General features: G+C 39.4%; 2 protein-coding genes across 3 annotated transcripts in view; one reads left to right on the top strand and one right to left on the bottom strand.

The window, feature by feature from the left end:
• The first annotated feature begins 3,349 nt into the window (after window positions 1-3,349).
• On the top strand, window positions 3,350-26,497 carry RAB4A (RAB4A, member RAS oncogene family). 2 transcript variants are annotated; one of them, XM_058802908.1, is made up of 8 exons: window positions 3,350-3,479; window positions 11,324-11,404; window positions 12,558-12,672; window positions 13,825-13,887; window positions 15,139-15,293; window positions 16,178-16,273; window positions 17,839-17,999; window positions 19,775-26,497. In XM_058802908.1, the coding sequence occupies exons 1-7, from the start codon at window positions 3,449-3,451 to the stop codon at window positions 17,952-17,954; spliced, it is 657 nt and encodes a 218-aa protein (XP_058658891.1). In that variant the 5' UTR covers window positions 3,350-3,448; the 3' UTR covers window positions 17,955-17,999; window positions 19,775-26,497. The 2 variants fall into 2 exon arrangements, with proteins under 2 accessions (XP_058658891.1, XP_058658890.1); XM_058802907.1 differs by having other exon boundaries at window positions 19,283-26,497.
• Window positions 22,192-26,671, bottom strand: part of CCSAP (centriole, cilia and spindle associated protein) — a 13,750-nt gene continuing 9,270 nt past the window's right edge. The window contains exon 3 of the mRNA XM_058802906.1: window positions 22,192-26,246. Within this exon, the coding sequence (XP_058658889.1) occupies window positions 26,073-26,246 (174 nt within the window). The 3' untranslated portion in view covers window positions 22,192-26,072. The remainder of the gene's footprint in view (window positions 26,247-26,671) is intronic.

The following is a 26,671-nucleotide window of genomic DNA, read 5'->3' as shown; positions in this document are numbered from 1 at the left end:
CTGTTATGTGTGAGCTGGACGTGCTCACATTGACAAAAGTGTTCACAGATCGAGGGCAGTTCCAGTGGGAGCTGAAGATGACGATGTTCAGATGACTCCAGTTGTTTTCAGATGAAGTCAGCAGGCCAAGAGCACTGCGTGCAAGGAGATCATGGCAATCTCAGAGGCTCCTCAGAGTGTCAATCACTCAACTTCAGATTGCATTTGGGCTGCTGGAGTCAGATTCATTGCTGGTTCAGATAGAGCAGCTTCCACATACGCTGGGTTGCTTTCCGTATTCAGCATGCAAGGAACAGGAAAGAGCAGCAGAATACATCATTCCCATTTTACCTGAGCATGCCAGGCTGGACTGCGAGCCACAGCCACAACTGACAGAGACAGCAGCAGCGTCCGGCTGCTGCAGTGCCTTCCACACAGCCTTGCAGTGCCACCTTCAGACCACAGCGAGCCATCCCTGCCACTCCCTCAAGGAAAAGCCCATCCCATCTGCAGCTGTGCTCCCAGACTGCAGCCTGTGGTGACGCTGAGTCAAAAGCACAGCCCAACTTCAGTTACAAACTGAACTTTGCTCCCTCACACAAAAAAGGAAAGGAAAGGCAAAAGAAAACAAAAGGATCTGGCCCCTTGCAGTGCTAGGTCATCAAAAGCTGTGTCCAAACCTGCAAATCCCTGAGTCATTTTATTTTGTTTTGGCAGAGACTTCACAGAATACCCCACCCTGAATCTGGCTCCCATGAGATCTTGTGGGTCCTCTTCCCTTCCTATTTATGGTACACTGGTCAGTAAAAACCAGTAAAAAATGAGATTAGGACTTTTAGGGAAACCTTACATGACCTCCTAAGCAGCAATTTTACAACCACAACCAGTTTTAGGCACAGTAATTGTGGTGAAAGTAATTTGAGGAAGTGTGTGATGTGCGGATCCAATTTGGTATAATAGATCTCTTTTTACATAAGCCAAAATTTTCTAGCAGATGTCGTCAACAGAAATCATGTGAATTAAACATTTGGCTTTGTGGTTTATTTTTTTTTTTTTTCACCTTTGTACTTAAGATAGATACTAACAAGGCCAATTCTAGCTACTTATTGTTTATTACTCAGAAAGAATGGCTTTATTAACATACAGGCCCAACATTCTCAAATTACTGAGGTATCAGCTATATATTTTCGAGCCTAGTGCAGTCTTTATTATTTCTGAATTTTACTATTTGTTCTAATTTATTCTTCAAGACAAAATTTCTAAGCCATCAAATCCTATTCATCTCTCATGTTCTCTTGTCTTTGCTTTAATATTTTCCCAACCTCCACTTTCCTCTTCAATATTAAACTAATAGATTTTATGGAAACCTTTACAATTTTGATGTATTTTATTGATAGATGAATGTAAACTTATCAAGAGTGATTGGAAGCAAAGGAATGTGGTGTTAACACAATGACACATTTATCAAATATAAACTCCATAAAACAAAGTCACCTTGCAAGATACACAGAATAAAAAAACAAGACTAATTTACCCCTTAACCTAAAGTTTATACAGTGCAAGAGGTCTAAATCCCCTTGTTCTTGGATATACCATGATGTATTTTTAGTAATCTAGTAAAATCTGTTTACTTCAGTATCTTTGGGGATTTTTTTGGTTAAGACATTCAGTTTGTTTTTTGGGTTTGGTGGGGGATTTTTTGAGTCATTGGGTTTGCTTTCTAGGGGTGGGGACAGGGGGGTTGAGAAAAATAACCAACATCTATGAGTGATTTGGTGATATTAGACCAAACTTCTTTAAAGTCCAACCTGAGCCTCAGAATGTACCATTTTGGGGGACAGCTTTCAGACACAAAGCTCACATCTGTGACATACTGAGGTCTGTGCAGCTCATGTGAAGGCTCTTCAGCTTTCCACGGCATTTTGGAGAGCAGATGCGCCAGAGAAACATTCACATGTGACATCTTAGGCCTCAATATCCTCTGTGCACCAGGGCTGTGCTGACTTTGGGGACCTGTTTACACAACCTCCAATTACTGTTAATAGTTTGAACTCATTAAGGAGTTGATTCTTCAAAAACTCTGGCTAGTTTCTTTGTCTGTATGTACCCACAACAAGAAGAACAATCAGCAGATTCTCTGAGGGGCTCTTGGTGCTGGCTCAGCACATTTTGTTCTACTGATTGGAGACTGAAACTTCAAAGCTGACCTCTGACCAGCTGAGGACTTGGCAAGGAGGTGGCTGGGATAAGCATAGGCAGTTTTTCCTACAGCTTGGGAGATGAAGGAGAAGTGGAAAGGATGGGAAGCTGTGAGCAAGAAGATAAAAATAGCCAGAAATAACAGAAGAGGAAATAAGAGAAGTGGAATTTTTTAAGGATTGGAAGAAAGGAAAATGTGGAGGATACATTAGTATCCAAGTATTATTTAGGAATGGCATAGATGGAAAGGCTGTTGCGGTGGGAGCTGTATTGCCCTTTGCTGCCAGACTAACCAGGGCTGCCAGGGGAATAAAGACAGTAAAGAGTAATGCAGGCCAGGCACTGCAGGTGCCTAGCCCCTGAAGATTTGAACCAAACTTTGCAACTTTTTGTTGCTGTTATCAGTAGCTAATGCGCAGTTACAATTAAGCAATTGCACTAGGAACATTGTATACTCGGCCAACATTGTATACTTGTCTTCTCTTTTGTTACGAAGAAAAGAGAAGACAATCCCAGGATGAATGGGCTGTCTGTACTCCAGCCAGGAGCGAAGTCAGGACGGAGCAGTGCCTGGGGAAAAGGCAATTCCTGCAGTGGGAGATCGCGACTCACTGACCACCTACCCAAAACCGACCCCAGGCTCGGAAGGAGAGCAGAACTGCGCCTGAGGAATAATTACCGTGAGAAAGGACAGGAATGACGAGCAAATAGGGGTTTGAGAGCTAATTTTTAAAAAAGCTATGTAACTTGTAACCAAGGAACGCTGGTGCCTTTGTTTCTTAAAATGTATAAATAGCGTGACGTTTCGGTGACCGGGGAGCCAGCCTCTCGCGAGTCACCGCCCGGATCCCTGCTTGGCGCCAACTGGAATAAAAGCTGGAGAACGGCGGGAGCAGCGCCTCTCCCTCCGAGGTGTGTGACTCGGTGCTGCGCACGGGTAAGGAGCCCGCGTTGGGGCCGCCGCCATCCCCAGGGCGCTGAGGGAGCGCGTTCCCGACGCCGCCTTCCCCGTGAGGGGAGCGGGCGGGAGCACCCCGGGCACGTGCGCCGTGTTTGGGGGCGGGGCCGCTGCCGCGCCTGCGCGGGGAGGCGAGGTGGGCGCCGGGCACGGGCGCGCCTGCGCGGCGGCGGCAGCGGCGCGAGCGGGGCGGGGCTGGGCGGGGCTGAGCCGGGCCCGGGCGGCGGGGCCTGTTCGGTTCCCTCCGCCGGCAGCGCCGAGCCCGGGCGGGGCGGGCAGCGAGCAGCGGCGGCGGGGGTCACCCCTCCCGGGATGTCGCAGAGTGCCATGTCCGAGACCTACGGTAGGAGCCGGGGGCGGGGTGAGGGGATCCCCCCCTTCTCCGTCTCCCTCTTCCCCTGCGGGGGAGCGGGCCCGGGGCTGGGCAGGCCCCCTGAGGAGCGGGGAAGGAGCCGGTGCGGCGTGAGGGCTCCCCGGGCTCGGGCGGGCCCCTCTGCCCGCCGCTGCCCTGAGCCCCCAGCGCCTGCCCCGCCCGTGGCCGGCCCGGCAGGAGCGCTCGGAGTTTTGCTGCAGGGAGCGGCTTGGGCGCTGCTTGTTGTGGTCCGGGAGTGCAGCGGGAAACTTGCGGTGCCTGTCTGCTGGGAAAAGCTGCCCCTGCTTTACCTGGAGACCGGGGTGCCTCTGCCGTCAAGTTAAGGATTCGGTCCTGCTGTCTTAGACGTGCAGGAGTCAGAAGGAGTTGATTGTGGGAGTGTGTTGGGAGAAGAAGATCAGTGGGTATGCTCGTCTGTCCCTGTGTTGGAATGGGTGTCTGACTGCTGCTGGTAAGAAACATCCGATGGAGTAAGTTGGAGTGCGGGCATTGACAGGGTGTGTCCAGCGCGTCGCTAGGAAGCATCAAAGAGAAGTGGGGAGTCGAAGAGGCAAGCAGAGCTGGTATTGCTGGCTAGGTGGAGGAGATGAGAAGCAACTGAATAGTATTAATTTCTTTTCTTTATAATTTTACTTAAATCTCTGCTTTGAATAGATTTCTTTTCTACCCTTTCCATACCATACAGTTCTGTGATATTTTCCAATATAAAGATGCTGTTGTACAAATAAACATATTTTAAAGCCATGTGGTAGGTTCATATTCCTAGTCCATGAGAGTAGGATCAGAATTGAATCGGAAATAATTGAATAATCAAAGCAAAATTGGACACAATAACTCTGGAAACCGTTTTGGAGGTTGGGGTGTCCATCAGGATTTGGCCAAGTGACCCGATTGTCATTTTATTTTCAATACTGTAGTCATCAGTGCTTGATGTTCTGTCCTACTGGTCAGTGCTTCGGTGTACAGCAAATGCACAGAGCTAAGGGGCAGAAAGAGGCAAGAGTGTGGGGCAGCCCTTGAAGTGCCAACATTAGGATACTCAAACCCTGCTTCTTTTGTCCACCTGTTCTAGAAACAGGTCAAAGTTACATGTAGCAACCAGAGGGCTGTGCTTTGTCCGCCTAGATTTGAGTTTAAACAAGTTCTTCATACTCTGTACTCCTGTGATCTAGAACTGGGATCATTTTGGCCATGCTTTTGGTGGTCTCTACCAAAAGAGTTGGTAGAAAACCAGAGATGACAGCATTTCAGTGGTGCTCCTCCTTTCATGCTGTAATAATGCTAGGTAAGCCACATAGATGATTGGTATCTTAAACCAGAACATTGAAACATTTTTTGCATTATTCCAGTGATCCAGAGTAGGGCACTGGAGCTGTGGATACTTTAATATTATTTTGGTATCTAAGAAAGCAAGCCCTTGAAATGGAAGCTTTGTAGTTGTGGGCTGTTCCTCCTATTTGTTTAATACTTGTTTGATATATTACCTTTTGGAGTTTCTGTGTTTGTCCTGTGCACTCACAGGCTACAAGAAATTCAGAGTTAGAGGGCTTGAGAGCATCAGGCTCTAGAGAACACAGAAGAATAGAAGCTAAGCTATAGCATAAAGTTTAACTAATGGCTCTACAATCTCTGACTGTAACAGTAGTCAGTAACCAATTCTGCAGTGTCCTGCCCACATATGTAGCAGCCCCATTGACAAATCAAAGTTAGCAGTACCATGTGATTAAATTATGGATCTTCTGTGCTTGATGATGTCTCTGGATTTCATGTGCTCACTGTCCTAACAAAGAGTGGTTTGTTGCTGGCCAGCTGTTCCAATGGCCATGGAGGATGGGAGCAGTACAAGGTCAGTTTCCTCCTGGTGGCTGAGGCTGGGGGTCACTGTATCCCCCTCCTGGAATCCCTGTAGCTTCTAAGTCCTTAGCCATTCATTAGATTTTTCTTGTCACCTGAATTAGTATCATTTTACTTATGTAACCTCAAGCTTTTTATCCCATACAGATAGGCTCAGGAAACTAGTTGGTGGTTGGGTTGGTGTTTTGCTTCCCAATGTCATTTTGCTGTCTGCCTTTTATATGACTTTAATTTTGCTGTGAGGTTTGAAAGGGGCCTTATTTTTTAAATATTTTTCTCAATCCATAGGGAATAAAGAGTCTTTCCACTGGCAACTGCTGTTAATTTCATGTCTCCTGGGTTTTTTTCCTCCCTTAGTTTCTTCCTCCATGTCAAATTCTGTCTTCTTTGAAGGTTTTCTGTTCACTCACTTTTCACAACTCATTCTGTCAATTATTGAGTTTCTTGTCTCTTCCTTCTTTTCAAACAAAGTTCTGCAGCTTCTCAGTCTTGACACTAAATTTAGCTTACAATTCATATTTTCACTCCTGCAGATCTATTACATCACTTGGGTATCTTCTGTTCTTAGCTTTCTTATCTGTTCAATAATTTATGTGTTTAATTCTGTGTCTATTCAATTCTTATGTGTTCAATTTATTCCCAAAACCAAACCAAACTTGAATACGAGATATCTCCATGAATTTTGAGATTGGGTTTAGAAAGAACATTTTCCTGCTGCTTTTGAGAGAAAAGGGTCATTCTTTTAGAAGTTTGACATTTAACAGTGGAAACAAATCTCTTATTCATAGGAAAACTCTTAGAACTCAAGTTTTCTGAGATGTAATGGCAGTTGTGTAGATAATTGCAATATAACAACACATGCATGTTTTAGCACACTTCCCAGTGCAAAATATACATATTTTTGTGGTAAAGACAGCCTGACAAAAAGTCACTTATTCTTAATAAATAAATGCAAAGCCACTTTTGGATTTTAAATAGTAGAAGGATGGAAGTTGTACTAGCATTGAATAAATGCAATGTGTAAGATTCAAGTCAAATCTCTTCATTCCTTAGTTCCTTGCATTTTTTCCACCAGCATCTGCAAATCCCAGTCTGGTCACATAAGTTTACCAGTCTTGGTCATATTCAGAGAGTGTATAGTCTTTCCATCCATCTGAAAATAATTCTGTTTGGTCTGGACAATTTGATTTGCCATTTTATCACCATCCCATCCCATGCCATTTACCTGATGGTATTTGCATTTATCACCCTGGTCTTCAGTTTGTTTCAAATCTGATTTTATTCCTTAGAGAACATAGCTCTCACTTGTAAGAAAGCAGAGCTTCCCTCTCTGAAGCATTCTTTTTGCAGATTGGAATAGAGGCAGGTTGATCTGTTCTACCTGTTTATCTGGTTAACTTTCTGCTAGAGAAAGGAGTAAGCAGTGGGAAGAGCTCCTCCTCTCATTTAGAGGCAGCCTGTGCCACTAGGAATGCTTCAGAGCACTCTTTCCTCCTGCCCTGTGCCATGAATGGGAGAGTTTCCAAAGGGTCAGCGTGAGTGAATCAAATCAAAGTTAGCAGTACCATGTGATTCTGCTCTACAGCAAGGAGTTGGGAGGATTTCAACTCTGATTGAGGATACAATATTGGACTCCCCCCTACCCTACTGTATTAGCAGTGTGAAGGAAACAATTTAATCTTCATTGCATGTTGAGGACTGAGCTACAGTATCTCAGAAGCAGTTTGCCTGTTTCTTCTGCGGGAGCAGACCTCAGTCAGAGGAGGAGGTTGGATGTCTGGGGGTGGTTGCCACATCAACCATCTGTTTTTGCTGGTGCTTGAGTCAAAGCCCACAATTGTCTCTCTTCTCCTTTCCCCTCAGCTCACACTGCACCACCACCCCCAAAAGAAAAAAACAAACACAAATGATATTATGTCATTCATGTAGTTTAACAGCTTGTGCTGCTGGTGCATCTTTAGGGTGAAGCCACAATTTTATTCCTTTTTGCCTGTGCTAGAAAATGTTTTATCTCCTGCACGCCCTACCCTGTTTGGGATCAGGTGATGCCTGTAGCTCTTAGTGGGGAGTAAGCTGATTCTTTATAATGCTTTATTTCCTTAAACAGCCATGCTATGCTGCATTTCATCTCCTTATGATTTCTGCGGTGCGTGTTTTGTAACCTTCCTTCCCTTTAGCAGTTCAGTTCAGTTTTGATCCTAAATCTGTTCTGTATAAAGACAATCTTATTTAAAGGCAAAGTGCTTTAACTTTTCTAGACCTTTTCAGTAGCCAGCATGGCAGCAAGCATTTGTAACATCTGAATGATGTTGCTTTTCAGCTTTTCTATGAAGGAGGAACAACAGAACTCAAAAGAAAAGTTTCTCTAGGGTGACAGCGTTGGCAGCTGACTGGAATGCTGGAGCTCTGAGCTGCTTTGTCAATAGGGGAAAAAAAAGGAGATAAAAAAAGGCTATGAAATGAAGTGAACTAACTCCTCTGGGAAGAGGACACCAAAAAGGAAAACACACAGAGCAATTAAGCAGTAATGCAAACACTAGAATGTGAGTTGCATTTGCTGAAATTGCCAAGAATGAATATATAAAGTTTGAGTCCACAGTGATGGTCTAAAAGAAGCTGTCTGCCCAATCTCATTTGATATCTCTGCTTCCAAGCTGTGCTAAATTTTACATACATTTGTACAGCTTAAAGAGAAAACATTTTGTATCCTAAATCATGTGCTAAAATAAGTAATAAAAATGTAGTTGATGTGGTACCAGTTGTCATACAGAATGACATTATAAGAAAGAAGTTGCAGAATAACAAGATTAAAAATGTTCTCCCTGTTCTTACATGATATTACCTTATTTGTTAATAGGCTGGGCTGTGAACTTAAAAGTTTGTTAAATCTTGGTATTTTTAACATTTGGTACTGGCAAAGCCTTTTTCTTGTCCTTCTTTGCAGTTGATTAAATGTGCAGAGTATTCCGTATTTCCTGAACCACGGAAATATGGTTTTTCCAGTGCTCATGGATAAACTGATGACATAAGGCTAAAAGCTTTTTGTTAGTTTGAATAATCTACATAAAATTGGAGTTTAAAAGGGTAAAAGCATGGCTATGTTTGTGAAGGTAGCAGTGTCTTACAGTCTACATGTGTTTGGAAACATTGCTGCCTTTGGTGCAGAAAGGTTTTAAATTTTTTGTTAGGAAGCTGACATTTTCATTTTATGAAGTGGACTAAAACACATTTCTCCTATTTTCATCCTATGGAAAAAGTTAATTGTGACTAGTTTCAAGTTTCATCTTAAAAAGCCCGTTTGCTGTTTTGTCAGATAGAAATTTATTTTTTGTCTACTAAGTAAGCAGGCATTGAACTGGCATCTAAGCAGTTTATTTGTAGGAGAGAGCCTCTTAAATTTGTCTGGCACAGTAGAATCTGGATAGAAATTAGGAGTGCTGCTAAAAGATATTATCAATTTGAAGACATTAATATAAAATCCCCAAATAGCACTGTTGCTTTCAGAACAAAGTATAAAGCACCTCAACTTGAAACACCTGAGGGGAAAATACTCTGCTGTTGTGCTGCTCCTCCAGAGCAGTGACCTGGCTGTCCCAAGGCCTGGGTGGCCTGCAGCCTGTCTGTGCAGAAGGGAGCAGTGTACTCCATTTGCTGCTCACTGTGGGTTTGTGGGCTGCACAAATTCACCTTCCCGAGCCACACCTGACAGCCAGTGCTTGCAGTGACAGTGCAAATTAGTGGGGGAATAGAGTTTTGGTTTTAGCCTTTCCCTGTTTTAGGTTTGCAGTAGCTGTTGTACCACTGTCAATAACATGAGGCTTCTGTTGGAGAAAAAGGAAGATAAACATAAATTTTATAATTGTTTTTAAGGAGAAAATCTGACAAACAGCATTCACCAGATACAAAGTAGAACCAGTTTTGGTAGGATTTCAGATTTATGTTTGGAAAAATGACAGAATCAGAAACAGCTTATTTTAAATGTCTGTGTCTCAGAATATCTTGCATTTTGAGGTACTCTGAAAGTGATAAAACCAGTGAGATTATACACACATAGAATAGTTTAAATATACAAAATGGTGTAAAAGGCAGCTAACCAGTGATATTTGATCCATAAAAATTGAAACTTGGCTTTCTTTGAGATGCATTTTTTCTTAGCCTAACACATTGGGCTATTTATGATACCTACATTTCATGCTAACAGTGAAGACTTGGTAGAGTGAAGGCTTCTCAGCTTCAGTGTGTTTTGCAGTTGAGGTGGCATGAAGGGCCCTTCTTTAAAGGAGTTAACAAAATTTTTGAAGGAAAATCCTTTTTGTAACTTTTTTTTTTAATCCAGAAAGCATGAGCAGCTGGGTGGGGGCGTGACAAATGAAAGGATTTTGGAACAGAAAGTCTTGAGCATGTAAATGGTCATATTTGTGAGCAAGAAACAGCCATCTTCTGAGAAGGGTGAAATTCAGAAACTATTCCGAGCCTGTTACAGCATTTGAAACAAGAGGGACAAAATGTAAAAAAGCACAAATCCTTAGTAAACATTACCTCATTTTAAATATGAATAAAATCCAGAAGACAGGTGAAGACAAAGAACAGTAGACATTTCCAGGACTTACAGCCCTGTCTTTTTAATAGTGGGAATCTTCTTACCCTTTGACAAACTTGCTTGTTCCTTTTACCATTGCTAGGGAGTGTTTGATGTACCATAACAAGTAACTCCTTCATTAAATGGAATGAGCACATAGATCTGTGTGCATCTTGAATTAAATTTTTGAAACTAAGTACTCAAATAAGGTCCTGGTAGAGGATTTTATCAGTTCTTTGAATTACTTAGCATAATTTTTCTTTTTATTCAGCTGTCCCCTGGGCCAATACCCATATAGCCCACTTGAAAGCTTTGAACACTCTTAACAAAATCAATGTTTTTATTTTTGTTGATAATGCAAACTAAGTCATTTTCCTTGCATTCTGTTTCTTAGAGAAACAGTGCAATAAAGAGTAGAAATTCTGCTGCTGGTAGAAAAATAAATAGGGAATCTTGCATGAGCTGTAAAGGTTGCTTGGTGGCAGTATATTAGGGGAAGCAGTTGTAAGCTTTCAAATCAGTTTATCATTTTTGAGAGCTGTAAGACAAGGGAGCTTTCTTCAGTCTTTAGCAAAACTGAAAGCAGATTTGTGGTGGTAGCATTAAAGCATTTTATGTAACTGTTGAAACAATAGAAATGGGCCATAAATCCTGAACATGTGTATTACCAATGAACATTGACATAAATGGCTCATAAATAGGTAACAGAAATACATGTATTTAATTTAACATGTAGAAGAAATGTGAAACTAGGCATCCCAGAATAAAAATTATTTCTTCTCTCTAAATTTTGCAGAGAAATACTGTGGTTGTCTCAGCTGTGCAATGATTAAAATCAAAGTATGAGTATTAAACTGTTAATAGAGAATTCCAAATTAATGTAAATTAAAAACAAAAGAAAACCACACCAAAAAAACCAAAACAAACAAAAAAAACCCACGAAGAAACGCAACAACAACAACAAAAACCAACCACAACCACCCCTCTCTGGAGTTTTATATTTTGAGAAATGATATCATTATATATTTGTGTTGATGATAGTTAATACCTTCCATGCTCTTAAAGCACATTACTGGAATATAAGCCAACCATTTACCTGAACTCAGATTTTAACTGAACTCAGATTCAGCTATTTCTGCTTTGTTTTTGTCTTTCTTGCCTCTCCATAAAGAAGAATTCTTAGTTCTTGCTGTGTAACATCACTACTGCAGACATTGGATAATTCTTCAGATTTATTGCAGTTTTGCTAATTTTGTCATCTATTCCCTTCTCTTTGAAATAACAGCTACAAGAGAATAGCTGGCTGGTGGGTTTGGTCTTGTAACAATAATGTGAGTCCATACTAAAATTTAGTAATTTTTTTTTTTCTTTCAATCTTCAGATTTCCTGTTTAAGTTCTTGGTGATAGGAAATGCTGGAACTGGAAAATCCTGTTTGCTACACCAATTTATTGAAAAAAAATGTAAGTACATATGAAGGACAGTAAGAGTTCTCCACTACCTTGTACCAAAGGTAAAGGCTCTGCCTACCTGAGTACCTGTCATTGGTAGGGAAGCTCCCCTAATTCTCTTATTTGTGTAGGTGAGGATTTTAGTAAAGAATTATGTTCAGAACCATGCTGTAAATCCTTATTGCTCACTGTCTTTAATCTAAAGCCTAATATGGAGCATTACTCTCTGTTATTCTCAAATAAATATAACAAGATGTTGGTGAAAATACAGACTTAGTTTCTGTGAGAGCTGCAAGGTTCCCTGTACATATAGTCGAGACTTGGATCTTTTAGAAAAAATAATGAAAGGAAAACTGAATTGTTTAAGTAGATTTAGAAAGCCTGTAGCATCTTTTGAGATAAATAGTAACTTTGGTTTTTTTGTTAAGGACTGTGGTCTATGACAAATGCTGATAGAGATTCAATAGGGAATGTTATTCAGAGATGAACATAAAAGAAAAATTTCTGTTGGACTGTACGTTTGGTATCAAGATTAAACAAAAATAATATGCATTTAGAAACCTTTGTAAATAAGGTGACTTTGTCTTTTTGAAACAAACAGTAATTCACCTTATCTCTTGAGGAATACTTAAGGATAATGATGTGTAAGCACTAAGGAACATGGCTTGATTCTGAGTGAACTTGAAACAAGCCCTTGCTGCTAGTAAGGGCAGCTGTAAATTGTTGAGATTCTGTGATATCAAGAGCATACATAGAGCAAGTATCTTAACTTTGTGCATTAGAGAAGAATTGACTCTTGCATAGTCATGGTCAAGACTGTGTGCATTCTCATTAATTGTATTTATAAATGGCATCAATGTATTAGAAAACACAGCTGGAAAAAAGTGTACAAAAAGTATCTTGCTACCTATTAAAGTGAACTGGAAATTATTTAAAGCAGGCCTTTTTAGTACTAAGTTTGAATTGACTAAACGGTCAAAAATTGTAAGAACATTCATTTCTGTGTGATGGCAGTGAGCTTATGAGCTGCACTGAATTGGATGGTTCAGGAAGTTTGTAATTTGAAGACTGAGGAGTTTTTGATAACATCTAAATTGTTTTTTGTAAAAACTATTCACTCTAAATATTCTTCAAATAAGTTTTGTTTTCTTTCTTTTTTTCGTAGTCAAAGATGACTCAAATCATACTATAGGAGTGGAATTCGGTTCAAAGATCATAAATGTTGGTGGTAAATATGTCAAATTGCAGATTTGGGATACAGCAGGACAAGAACGGTTCAGGTATGACTTTCAGCCATCATATAAAGTGTTAGTACAATTGCTGCTCTGAGTGGTGGATATTATTTATCTCTGCTTGTAAGCAGAAAAAGTGGAATTGTTTGTCTGCTTTCATATTCACCTTCCAACCTGGACACAGTGACACAGATCCATGGATTTAGGTAGAGCAATGCTGGCCTTGGAGGGTCTGAGTTTCTGCCCTGTCTTTCATTGGGTATTTTCTGTTGAGGTGTATGAGTGGAATAGGTACCTAAAATCTTGCTCACCAGCCAAATTCATAATTAACTGTTTTAACTAAGAGTATGCACTTAACTCCATGTTTAGGAGACCTTCTATTGGTTGGAATAAATAAATGTCAGGAAGCTGTAAGCTGTTCAAAATCTGCATGAAAGCAATTGCACAGTATAATTATATACAGTTTTATTAAAGAAGAAAAAATCAGTCAAATCCATTGGGGTAAATACATTTCTAGAAAGACTGAGATATCTAAAGTTTCTTAGAGAAAAAACAATCAATTTATCAGCTTATAACAATCAGTGTACTTTTAATGCTGTATTTTAAGTGTTCTACATCTGAGGCATAGATAAAACTCAGTAAAAATCTAATGGATTCCTGGGTACATTCACCATCAAATAGGACATCAGTTTTTAAATATATTTTGGGGGAAGGGAGTGTGTGTCTGAAGTCTCTGTTTTGGGAGAGGGGTTGATTAACAAAGGTGAGAATGATGGTAGAAGTGTGAGTTTTGGGCAGCAGTCCAGGTAAATGTGTTCTATCAGACAAGTCCTTTGGATATAGTTGTGACTAAATAAAGCTGGGCTGTGATATATAGTCTTCATTAACAAGGTCTCTTCAGTGTGTTGGCCAGATATCAGCCTCCAGTTCTGTATTATGATGATTTGTGATACTTTCAGCACCACATGGATCATAATGGACTCTGAGAATCCTCATACAGCTATATTTAATCAAAGTGCTTCATCAAAATCCTGGTTGTAATTAGTTTGCTGCTGCACAGCTGATAACATTGTCTAAAAACATGTTTTGTTTTAAATATGTAAATAAGAATTCTATTTCATAATACAGATTGTGTTATATTAACCCAGATTTTAAACAGTGAAGGCACTACAAAAATGTGTATTTGTGATTCTATTTCAGGTCTGTAACGAGGAGTTACTACAGAGGGGCTGCAGGTGCTTTGCTTGTCTATGATATAACCAGGTAAGAAAGCCAGCATCTCCTTTGCTCATAGACTGCCAGATCCAGTTAGTGTACAGTGGTTCCTCCCCAAGTACCTAATGCTCTAAACAAATTGGGCAGGAAGAAAAGAAAGTGTAAGTACTTCTGTTTCAGTGCATATTTCAGTTTTGGAACTTGCTTACAGGAGATACTGTGAATGTCAGATGTGAGCAATCCTAAAGGGTTGCACAAATTTGTGGAGATTGGCCCCCTGGTTGCTGATCTAATGGTGGACCCACATGCAGCCACTGGCTCAGCAAGCCTTGCCACAGGAACAAGAGCAGACTTCAGCCACCCTTAACCAAGGTGGTTCACCCTGTCTTGTGGAAGCTGCTGATCAGTGTGCTGGGATAGAAGGTCATCCTCTGGAGAATCTAGCTCTGCCTACACATTCTTTAACTGTAGGCCAAAAGTCTGTTCATCTCTGCATCTTTCAATGTTTTTATATTATAGGCAGCCAATAAAACTCCTTACCATTACATGTGTTCACATTCTTCCTGCCACCATTGACTGATATTTGTCAGATAAGTTTTGGGTGGTTCACTGGGTTGTTGCTTGTTGTTCTGTGAGTGAAGGGTTCTCTCAGCAGGCTTTGAAATCTGTGTTCTGTGCTTAAGGGCAGCTGGAATCATCTGTCAGTGTTAGTGCTTGAAAGCTTTCTCCCTGACCACTGCTACAATGGCAAGTGGTGTGTGCAGGGTGGCTGCCTGCAGTGTAGGTCCTGACACCAGTGTGAAAGTTCAGGCAAGCACATTACACAAGCCTCGTAAATTCTTACAATCCCACTGGTAATTTAAATATCAGTTGGATTCCAAGTGGAACAGTATCTCATTCTGTTATCCCAAAATGTCATGCACAAAAGGTTAAAACTAGATAAGAGCTTAAAATTTTAGCTTTTCACATTAACACATTTTTACAATTTATAATTGTGTGTTTATAATTGTGGTTATTTTATTATTGCTTGTTTATATATTGTGATTAATTTTACTTTGATTTCTAAAAACTCGAGCTTTTAAGTAGTTTCATGAAGGAATTTGATGTTCTTCCCAGTTCATCACTAGCACACTGATGTTCTTCCCAGTTCATCACTGGCACACTGAGATGTGTAGGTGCCTCGCCTGACTACCAGCATTTTGTTTGCCACAAACACAGATTTGCTGTCTGAGTTTTGGTTTGGTGATCTGTTCACGAGAAGTGAGTGTGTCCTAATAAAGGATTCCATTTCCTGCACAGCCGGGAAACCTACAATGCGCTTACTAATTGGTTGACGGATGCAAGAATGTTAGCAAGTCAAAATATTGTGATAATATTGTGTGGAAACAAAAAGGATCTTGATGCAGATCGTGAAGTCACTTTTTTAGAAGCATCCCGGTTTGCACAGGAAAATGGTAAGTACAGAACCTTCATGTAGCATTCAAAGATGCATAATCCTTCAGATCATTTACATTTTTGTGCAGTTAGGCTGTACTTTGTACCCTGTCTACAGAAAAGACTTCTGTCAGTACCTGAGGCCCAGAGAGGTGGTGCCTGCAGTGAAAACTACATGTACTACATAAGTCTCATTAGCAGTGGTTCTTCAATCACAGCTGCTCCTTTAAGAATACCCTCTATGTGGAGATAAATTCTGTAGGAAATGTCATACAACTTCAGGTGTTGCCTTGTCTCCAAATAGCTGCGGAGAAAATGAAGGACATGAATTCCCATTTTTCAGCATCTTAAAGACTCTGTAGATAACAAAGTTGTATGGGATGTGCTGCAGTTTGAAGCAATGAGTTTTATTAATTGAAAACTGAGTTTAGTGCAGGGCATGGATTCAGAAAATTCTTACCTGGTCTGTAGTATTCAGAATTTCCAGTCTGAGGACATGATTCTGTGTCAGCTACAGCCGGTCTTGGTCTGAGTTTCTGTGCTGCAGTCCTCCCATCAGCAAAATCTGGTTTTGCTTTTATCAATCAAAGTCTTTCCTACCAACTCTGGTTACTGGCTATGCTTTTGCATGTAACTTCCGTTTATGGGAAACTATGAAGTTTGGTTTCAAGTGCAGTTTTGCATGCACAGCCCAGGTTATCTTTGGATTCCAGCTTTCTAGGGTGCCTGAAATTTTAGAGGATGTTTTTTGTGGTTTTGCCATCAAAAGTTAGTTTTCTGGACCATGCTTTTTGACTGTAGATCTCTGTAAAAATATTTTTATTGCTCCTGGCTTTCATGCTTTGAATTACTATACCTGTTATTCCAGACTTGTTTTGAGGATTTTTTTTTGTGTCAAATGCAGAGCTGATGTTCTTGGAAACAAGTGCTCTAACAGGGGAGAATGTTGAAGAGGCCTTTGTACAGTGTGCAAGGAAAATACTCAATAAAATTGAATCAGGTAAATTAAGTTTTATATTTATAAAATATTTTATCTGAAAATGAATAAAAGTGCACATGGAAATATCATCATTCAAAGTCCTCTAAGAGAATTAAACCAAAAAAACCCCAAAATTTCATTTTGGTAAAATAACCTACTTGTTTTCTAGCTGCTTCTCATATGCTTTTATAGGAATGGATGTCTAAGTGAGATCTGTATATCCAAAAAGGGGTGGTGGTGTGAATTGTGGGTGATGTTTACCTTAAAATCAGGTCTGAGTGTAGGTTAGACCTCTTTATCTTAAGTCAGCTCTGAGTGTTGGTTCTGTGTTCTGTGGGTTGATGCATCCCTATAAATACCAAGCCTGACATTAGACAGTTTTTGTAGTCCAGAATAAAAACCTAATATCAGGGCAGTCATAACTTAAATTCTGCTTCTCATATGTAACAGGAAATACAGTCAAGAGAGTATGAACGGTAATACTAAAAATTTCAGGGATGTTTCCTAGCAACTGTTTCTCTGAAGTGACCTCTCTGCCTCTCAGCTGAAATCATTTTTACTTTTGCAGATCTAGAAATATACCAGAAGCTTCTCAACACAAGTGGGCAGGTTTCTGCTAGAGACAGGCTCCTGTGTGCTAGATATCATTACAGCTAATTTGCATTCCAGTTTTTCTTTTTTCTAGCTGCTTGATATCTTTAAAGTTTTAAGTATTGGCCATATCGAAAAGTCTGTCTTGGATTCTAATTACACGTTTCCAATGCCAAACACAAATTTTTAGATTAAAATAATATGATATTATACGTTCAAATGAATTTTCTGAATACTGCATCAAATCAGTGCCAGACAGCAGCTTTCATTTTAAACAAACGAACAAAAAGAACCTAAACAAACTCAAAACCCAAATGAAAACAGAAAGTATAGCTAGTTTTTCACAATACTGTAGTTTGATGACTGCTTTAAAGAGGCACTGCCACCACAGAATTAAATCTTATTTTCTGTGAACTGCTCCTGGCTTTTTTTGTGCCAGCACACATCCATTGAAACATGCAAAAATGGAGACTATAAGGATCTCTCTTGGCCAGACCACCTTACAGCCATAAGAACAGTTCTGAGACAGAGGGTATGAAGTAGGCAGAAGTGGATACCAGAAGCTGGAAAGGTTGATCATTTTCCCTGGGGAGCAGTTCTTTTCGGAATCCTTTTATCAGATTGATCCATTTTTGTTTGGCTTGGTAGCTACAGCACTATTTTCTTTGCCTATGAGCCTCTGAAAGCAGGAAGTTTTTAACTGTATTCACAGAAAACATTTTAGACCTTTCTTTTGCTCAAGGTAGTGCAAATGCATTTCTTGTTTGCAGCCTAACTCTGAGATTGCTTTGTCATCATGATCAAGGGCATATGGTTAAATTAAAGGAGAAAATGATTCAGGTTTGAAATTGCCTAAAAGCAGATAGAACTGAGATAATCTCTCCATAAATAGATCAGAATATAATTATGCTTTTTTTCTTTAATGTTAATGGTTAATTTAGAATGTATTATTTGCACATAATCTATATTCTTGTGACCATTTTGTTTCTCATCAGGAGAATTGGATCCAGAAAGAATGGGCTCAGGTATTCAGTATGGAGATGCTGCCTTGAGACAGCTGAGATCACCACGCAGAGCACAAGCACAAAGTGCTCAAGAATGTGGATGTTAGAGAAACAAAACAAAAAATCCCAAATACTTACTTTAGATACAGAAGGTAAGGCTACAAAAATCTTGGGGTGGTGGGCAAATCACTATATTTCATAAATGTTCTGTATTGGGTGCTAGTCTTTTTCACAGTTAGCCTGTAAGTTACAGAGAATCTATTGAAATAATGCACAGTGGAATGGATTGGTGTTTTTATACTTTGATTTTTCATCTTTCATCTGCTGGGAAGACTAGAGCTCTTACTGAAGTGTTTATAAATCTTAGTTTAATCTGAGTAATGCTGAGGAAAACATGTTAAAATTCTCTATTCCTGAAATGCATTATAGGCCTAATAGCTGCCTAATGCACTGTAGAGAAAGTGATTCCATTCTCTTGCATTGGGAACCAACAAGTAAGCATTTACAAAATGTATGGCACAGTATCTTGTCCTAAGGTATTATAAAGTCTTCTCTGAAAATGAAGCTTAAATACTGAGACTCAAAAATTAAAGATAACACTGAATTTCAAACTTCCACTTTTCTGCCCCTACCTAAAAGCAGCCTAAAGTTATTATGACTCCTGTCTGCTATAAGCAGAAATGTAAACAAGACAATAGTAGTTATTTGCTGCTTAAGCACTGTTGTCATCTAAAGTAGTTCTTCTGGGGCTGTTGCAGCCTAGGAAACAGGTGTGCAGTGTTCTAAAGTTCTTCCAAAGATGTTGTTCAGAGAAAGTGAGGAAAGAATTTTTCCTTTTAGCAGTTGTAGGAGAAGAGACATGAGTCACAAACTCCTAAGAACAGCTCTGTGGTTAAGTCTTGCTTATGTTTGAAAGACAGTTGTCCTTGAGACACTTCTCAATAGTCACTGGATTTTACATAACTCCTTGCAGTATGCAGTGGCTCTGAGGACAGTCCTTTCTCCCTGTGTAGTTAATTATTCTCCTATAATTAATAATTATTTCTCTAGTACAAGGACAGTGATATCAAATAAGTACTGTTGGCATAGTTCCTGCATCACTTTTACTGTATTCATTCATCAGCTTGAGCAGTGCACACAGCAGCTTTATGGAACATTAAATAAGGCAGCACATAATTCTACATTCTCATATTTTTTTCTTGTGTTCTGAGAGCTTAGCTCCCAATTAAACCCAGAATTTTAAAAAATGTATCCTTGAGCTGCTTTCCTCTTATACAATTCCATTCTTGAAATAAGAGACTGCTAGAAAAGGGCTTTAAAGTTCAGCTTTGGTATGGCCCTACAGAAATGAAAACTTATTGATCTTATTTCAAGAGGTCAGCTTTCAGATTGATCAGATATGGTTAATTAATAAGAGTTCTTATGTATTTTATAGCTGTCCTTGCAAATGGTGTTTGAAGAAACAGAAAAGCTTGAAGGCTATGCAGTTTTTAAAAACATCTTTCCACTATCTACAAACAGAGCAGACCACTGACAGAAAGGTGTCCTGTAGTAGGGGGCAAGAATGTGCACAACACAAAAATCTGCAAAGTGAACTGGATAGTTTGGTGGACAATGTAAAGGCTCATACCTGTATATAAATGTTTTCCATTACCTGTTTTTGTTCTTTCACCTCTAGTTTAAAGCATTGCAATGTACTGTAAATAATGTAACAGTAAATTTACAAAGCATGGTATACTTATGTATGCTATTAGAATGTTGCACTATAAGCAGTTTAATATTTTATTTTTTTATCATATAAACAAATTTAACAGAGGTAGGCTTTGTCACGTTTGTTTGTTGCACAATAGTTTGTATTTACAACCTGAATTATAAAACCACTGGCAACTGTCAGTGAGAGGTTGTTGGTTTATTTTTTCCTACTCAGTTTGCCACATTCTAACAAGCTGTTGACAGGATCAATTCTTCATGTGTGGCTATGACCCATGCTTCTGTATCCTGATAGTCAAGTTGGAAAAGGCAAGTTAAAGCACAAGAGCAGAGCAAGAATGCTACACTGAGCTATACCATCTTTCATGAAATTAGAGTTCTGTTTATTCCCTTTGTCCTGACATGTTTGGTTCAAATAGATGCTTATCTGAAAAGTGTGCACCTTGAGTTGTTTCTGAATTAAATGGAGTTAAGCATGCTTTGTACTTGAAAAGCCTGGGTTTAGGTTTAAAAAGGCTGTTGGGTCCAAAAACCTTCATGTTGTGTCACTCCTCTGATTGTTGTATTTAGGATTGGATTTGTTACAGAACTGGTAATTATTCCTGATGGTATTCTCTTCCTGGTAAGAGTGTGAAGTATTTTTTGAAGCAGCATAACTGTATTTTCAAGAACATCAGAGAACTCCAAAGAAGCTTACCTGTCTTAATCCTTGCTCAGTTCAGTTTGGCTTTCAGAACTGCAAATACTTACCAAAAGCAAGTCCTCTGGAGCAGGAAGTTGGATGGAGCTGTCTCCTCCACCAGTCCAAATAGCCAATATTAATTGGGATGTGTTGTCCACTAGAGTTGAGGAGGGTGTTGGTTCCAAAACCCCAAACAGTTCTGGAACACTGGGGCAAGATGAGGTACTGGGTGGTCCAAGCCACCACACACCATCCCACAACCCAATCAGGTTTCTTGCACACTGACTAAAGCTAGGCACTGACACAGCACAAGCAGAGCTGGAGGTTGTTCTCCTGTCACCCTTAGAGTGGCAGAAGGGCTGTTGGCTACTCATCAAAACCTCTTTCCCTTACTACAGTAGCAGTTGAAAGGAGCAGAGGACTGTTGCTTATAAATAGAAATTTCAGGGGTTTCACAGGGATTTTCTTCTACTTCCTTCTGTCCCTTTTACATACAAAGCCTCTTTTATACTTGGTTCTTAGGATCATTTTGGTCAAGTGTCTCTGGTTTAAAAAGCAGTTTTATTCTTTCAGTAACTGTCTTAAAGCTGTGCCCTTCCTCCCTGGAAGGAAACACTAGTGTCATTATAATGAGTTTGGACATGTTTTTACCATTTTTAATGCATACTCTTACAGTATACACATTAACCTGGTTAATGTGCATGTTTTGTAGTATCTCAGCCTTTTATGCTGCATATCTTGCTGACATTCTAAAAAGAAATTTTCTAAAATTGCAACTCCTTACAGAAATACTGTTGGAAGCAATAGCTCTCAGCAGTGCAAACTCTATTGTTTACTATTGCTCCTCTGAGAGTCTTTTATTTCTAAAAATAAACATCATGCCAATATCAGCCCTGGAATACATTTCAAGCTTTAGCATTATAGTTGACACCTTGCTCACCTGAACAGTAAGTCATAAATAGGCTACATATGTTTTCACAGTAGAATTCTTACAAAGAAAGATGGGTGGGAGTTTTACATGAAATACCACCAGGTACCTGTATCTGAGGTTTCATTGGATGTGGAGCTTTAGCTGTTCAGCCCATTAAGAGATTTAAATGTCTTATTAAAGCCTGTGTCTTGCCTTTTAATGAGTCTGTTGGCCTACACTATTTCATTTCATGCTTGTATCTAGCACCAAATAAAGAATCTTCCTTGATTTTCTTCCAGCAAATCCTGTGTACTTGTACACGCTTTATCTGTTAAGTCAATAACATGACTGTTGAACAACTCACATAGAACTCACAGTTGCTTCATCTTCTCCTTTTTTGTATTCAAATAGGTATTGCAGTTTGGCTCATGAGTTCCTTTAAGACCTATAAAAAGCCAATGCCATAGAAAAGCCTGATCAGTCTGTGCACCTCATTTTTATATGCTGGAAGAATTGACACTATTAAAATCTCAAGAAATACATTGTAAATCCTCAGTAAAAATAGTCTCATTCATTTACTGAACAACCCATGGCATAGAGAACTTCAGTGTAGCCAGCTTTTAAAAGCTTAATTTTTCCTGTTGGCATGAGTATACCTGTCCATAGGATAACAGAGAGAAAACAGGAAGCTGTATTTTTCCTCCAAACCTTTACATTTATATTCTCAAAGACATAGCATTTAAGATAGCTAGTACAGCTGGGTTTTTTTCTTATCATAGTAAGGGGAAAACAGTGATTCAGGTTGGGAAAGGATGTTAAGAATATCTGGGAGAGTTACAGGAGGAAGATAAGAGGCTGGAATGGTAACTGTAATGTAACTTCATAGTCAACCTTAGTTGTTACAGAAGGCTGTCGCTTACATTCCAGGAGAGAATATCTGGGACAAGCAGAAGCTACAGTTTGCATGCAGGGACTAAAGTCTCCTGTAAGGGGGAAAAAAAAAAATGAGATCCCAAAAAACACAGTACAAGCAGTCCAGTCATTTTGTGTCACTGATTTTATTCACATGTACAAGTTGAGACTACACTATTAAAATAGACAATACAGAAGCATTAAAAACAAATACTGTTAAAAAACTTTAAAAAACACATATTGCTTCAAGCTTAGATGGTATTTCCCTATTGTTTTTAAAGTGAATTCAGTGCTAACAATAGCTGAGGCAGCTTCCCAGTCATTTGTATCCCTAATTTCATGGGGTTACTTGTCAAGGTGTTGAGTCAGGCTCCATTTATGGCTTTGCTGCTGAGTGCACTAACTGAGCTGGAAAAGAAACTGGAACATCCAGGTTACCATACATTAGGCCCTCAGATTGCTAGCATTTGGTCCCTATCACAGTAAAAACAAAAAATCAGAGAGGCCTTTATAGTTCAGTGGCACTACATTATACCATAAAAAATGAGAACAGATACACTTCCCTATGTGTTAAAAATTCAATTTAAATTTGCATGTGCTACCTGGATAAAATTCATACCAGAAACTGTTCCTCAGTTTAGTTAAGGTTGGCTCTCTAAGTTTAGCTATCACCTTGACTACTATCTCAGCTTCCTGTGAAAAAGTCTGTATTTCATAGTTGCAAAGATGTGACAGCAGTGACTGAACAGGCATGCTACTGTATTTTACAGGACATTCTTATGCAGTTTTCATGGTAACATTTTACACTGTAAACACTATCTTCACAACACTATAGTTAAACTGCAGCATTACACATTGTAAAACTCTTGCTTCACTTAGCTAAGTACTTCCAGAAACAAAGGAATAAACAGTCATTTAAATGAAAACTTTGGACAATTGAGTATTTACTGTGTTCATACCAAAAAGTTTTACTTCTAAAACAGGAGTGAGAAGTGTTCACCACTTTGCTAAATTCAAGAGTCCATGCAAGACAATGTTTAGAAATTCCTTAATTGATAGGGAGACATTCACTACGTTTTCTACCTTCCAGTGAATCCAATTTGAAGCAAATGGCCACCTCCTATAGGAATCTATGGAATACATTTAAATCTTTTACATCTGGAAAGTTCTGCTTTACAATGCAATTGGCTTTTCATTTGTTAACATCAAAGCACCAGCAGTTTTCCAGACCAAATACTTCACACAGAGCTTGCAGTGTGATCAGAACTACACTATTTCATATAGTCTAAGCAAAATAGTAGCTTTATAGTCAATTAATACCCAAATGCAGGAAGGCTACCTGATTTGCAGAATGATTTACCCCTCACTTCAGGTATTGTGTTACTTGAACCGAGATAGTACTAACATAGCACCCAGGATAGTTTTGGCTACAGACCATTTGAAAAAGCACAACAACTCACAACACCTTATCTGCTGTCTTTTAGTAAGTCATCTTTGTGAGGAACAGTTCTTGACCAGACAAGGATTTTAGGACTAGACAATTTCCTTAGTATACAGCAGCCCTGATGTTGTTGAAAATTCTGATTTGAAGACCTGAACAGGCCTTTTGGAGATGTTTTTAGTTCCCAGTATCCAAGGCAGAAGACACTCAGGCCTCCTATAATTACTGAAAACACCAATACCTAATGGGAGATACATCTTATCCAAACACAAGTACTTAAGGCAGGCACAGAGTCATCCTGGCTCTTCCATTCCCTGTGGGAGGAGAGAACTGTAGAAGCTATCTTCAAAAGCATGGCAAGATGAGTCCTGCCCTACACAGTCAAGGAAACTGTTGAATGTGACAAAATGCACTGAGGGCACAATCCATCTGCTGTGGTTACATAAAGCCTACAAAGTGTGTGGGCAACAGGAACAGGCAAGTTTTTATTGAATAAGGCTGTTAAACACTACTGAGTTGGTGCTTTGACACTGTTGTGTAAAGCTGGGGTGGCTTCTGGAACTGCAACAGCATCAGAAACAAGCTAAGCATATTTACAGCAGTTACTTAAAGAGGAAAACAGAGCATGAAAGGAAATGAAAAGAATCTCATATGGAATAAAGGCATTCTCTGGAGTAGTTTTCCCCAGTTTTGGGCACTGTTCTAAAGTTTCAGGAAATTCTAGACTATCAAAATCCCCAACAGGGATTTTGCTGCCTATAAAACATTCTTAATCATGCTGTGCTTTCCCAGACTTAAAAGCTGTAAGATCTTAAATAGGTAGCCTTCAACAAGAGTGGTCTGTATTTTTATAGCTCTGTGCTTAAAAGGCAGGTTAAACAAAAAACAGTTTATAGTTTCATGGATTCTAGGATTTAATTTAACAAAATCAAAATTGTGAGTAATGAAACCTTTAGTGATGTAAGACACTAGGAGGCAGCAGTGCTTGGACCCTTTGCACAATTGCTTTCTTCAAGAACACAATCAGACTTCTCACTAAGCATGCTCTGTTGCAATAGTAATTCCAGAGTCCTCCTTAATCACTGAGATTGTGGAATGAAGCTAAAACTAGTGCAGGTTTCTGCTCTAGAAGTGCAAGTATGCTTCCTGTGGGAATGTATCCAGCCTGTAAAACACAAGCCTCAAAATAATTAAACTGAGATAACCAACATAAGTAACTAACACACAACACATCTGAACAAAACTTCAAAGCTCACAACTACAGCAATCATCTGCCTAAAGCATAGGTAGCAAACTGAAAAAAAAGATAATTTACAGCCACCTGAGGGAAACAATACCACCAAGGAAATCACAATGACTGTCTTACTATGTAGAAGTAGGACCTACAAAACAAAAATGTTCAAACTTCATTATATGTTCTTGTTTACTAAAGGATACACGCCTCCTTTCCCTAGCCCTTACCCCCTTCCCCATCCCCCCATAAAGTGAGGGGTTCTGCACCAATTTCAAGAGGCAGCAAGTTTCTCAGGACATCATCTACAAGTTTTATCAGTACAATTTTCAAGTTTAAACCCTTTTACAATAGACCTGTACAATACCTCCAAGAAGAATGCATATTGCACTCTGGCCCTCACTGAGCATAATAGATACTCTGAAGTGTTAAAAATATACCTCACCAGAAAGGAGCCAGCCCTCTCCTTCAATAAATGCATTTACATGATTAAGTACAGACTAAGTGTGATCACAAGGTTAGTACAGTGGTACAGCTCTATATTTGTAGAACAAGTAACTGCTTATTGAGTGGCAGCTATCAGATAATGATTGTCTACATTAGTTATTTGGTACAACAGGAACAGCTACAGCAAAATGATCCTGTAGCTGTTTCTTGCCCTGAAAATGAGTGGTTTATTCTAATGACCTTAGAAACAGTGATAAAAGTTAGCATCAGCTGATTCATTAATCAAACAAGGTTGGTTTTGTTTGGGGTTTTTTGTTGTTGTCTTTAAAGTTTCTGTGTACAGACAATACTTGGTATTTGCCTGCCTAAAGCATCTACATTTATTAGTGCTAGTTACCAGACACACTGGCTTCCTTCTGCCAATCTTCATATGCTTATTGTCATAAAACTGTTAAATAGTTTTATAAATACAAAGGCACCTCCATCACTCCTTTAAAGTCTTTCCCCAATACCATCTCCCCATGACTTGAACTTTAAATAAGGGAAAACAGATTATTTGTAACCATGATCATCAAAAAAGTGACTTTGTTTTGACTCCCTGTATGTTAAGGTTTCCCCTCCCACCCTCAAAACAAACCAACTGAAGCATTAGAAAAATTCCCAAAAGGGGAATTGTTTGAAAGTTTGGGTAGTTATATCTAAAAGCCTCTTCAAATGTTATGGCTCCAAGGATACACCCCACTGTGAGGTAGGTAGCCAAGATAAAAACATTGTAACAAATACTTTAACAGCTGGAAACTCCCTATAAAAACCTTGCATAAGTGGTTTGGTTCCTTGCACCAGTGTCCTGATATGCGTGACTTCTTCTGAGGATGCCTAAGGGAATCCAGGTTCAGAGAGCTCTTGCTGAGTAGCATCTCATGTACTCTGTCATCCAGGGGTTGTCTGCTGGGGAGGGCTTTGCTCGCCAGGTGTTTTCTGCCTCTGCTGACCGCACTCGCCTCTGAGAAAGCTTCCTTTTCTCCACTTGCCTCCTGTTCTTTGCTCGCAGGGCAGACTCGTGAATCTAAAAGACCAGAGTTAGTATTATGGAAGGGGAACAGCCTAGGAAGCCCTCAGGAATGACAAGGATCACTTTTTATTTGTCCCAGACCCCATCCAGAAGGAACAGGGATTGTGAGCAAGGTTATATTTTTTTCTCTAATTTGTACCATTAACTGAACATAGATTTCTTTTTTTTCCATGAGAAGTGCTTTAATTTCTGTTCTGCATTATCTTTCATGCTTCCAACTATTAAATGATTGTAAAAATCTTGAATGTTTCATAGTCTTAATCAGATAAATTCTAAAAACTTCAATTCTCTGTTTGTATCATTTAAAAACAGTCCTCAATATGCCTAAGCATCCCTTAACCCTAATATCCCTAAGCCATATAAGTAAGACCAAACCCTAGGGATCCCTTAGAGACTAAAGATCTTAATTTTGAACAATG

The sequence above is a fragment of the Ammospiza caudacuta genome, chromosome 3 (assembly GCF_027887145.1).
Source record: "Ammospiza caudacuta isolate bAmmCau1 chromosome 3, bAmmCau1.pri, whole genome shotgun sequence".
Taxonomy (NCBI): Eukaryota; Metazoa; Chordata; class Aves; order Passeriformes; family Passerellidae; genus Ammospiza; species Ammospiza caudacuta.
The sequence above is the reverse complement of the archived record's forward strand: the minus strand, read 5'-3'. Positions and strand labels throughout refer to the sequence as shown.

What these genes read in the sequence shown, in the direction of transcription:
- RAB4A (XM_058802908.1), top strand. Translation starts at nt 3,449, where the DNA reads ATGTCGCAGAGTGCCATGTCCGAGACCTACG. An exon ending in GCAGGACAAGAACGGTTCAG is followed by an intron (nt 12,673 to 13,824) that starts GTATGACTTTCA and finishes ATTCTATTTCAG; the next exon opens with GTCTGTAACGAGGAGTTACT. An exon ending in CCGGTTTGCACAGGAAAATG is followed by an intron (nt 15,294 to 16,177) that starts GTAAGTACAGAA and finishes TGTCAAATGCAG; the next exon opens with AGCTGATGTTCTTGGAAACA.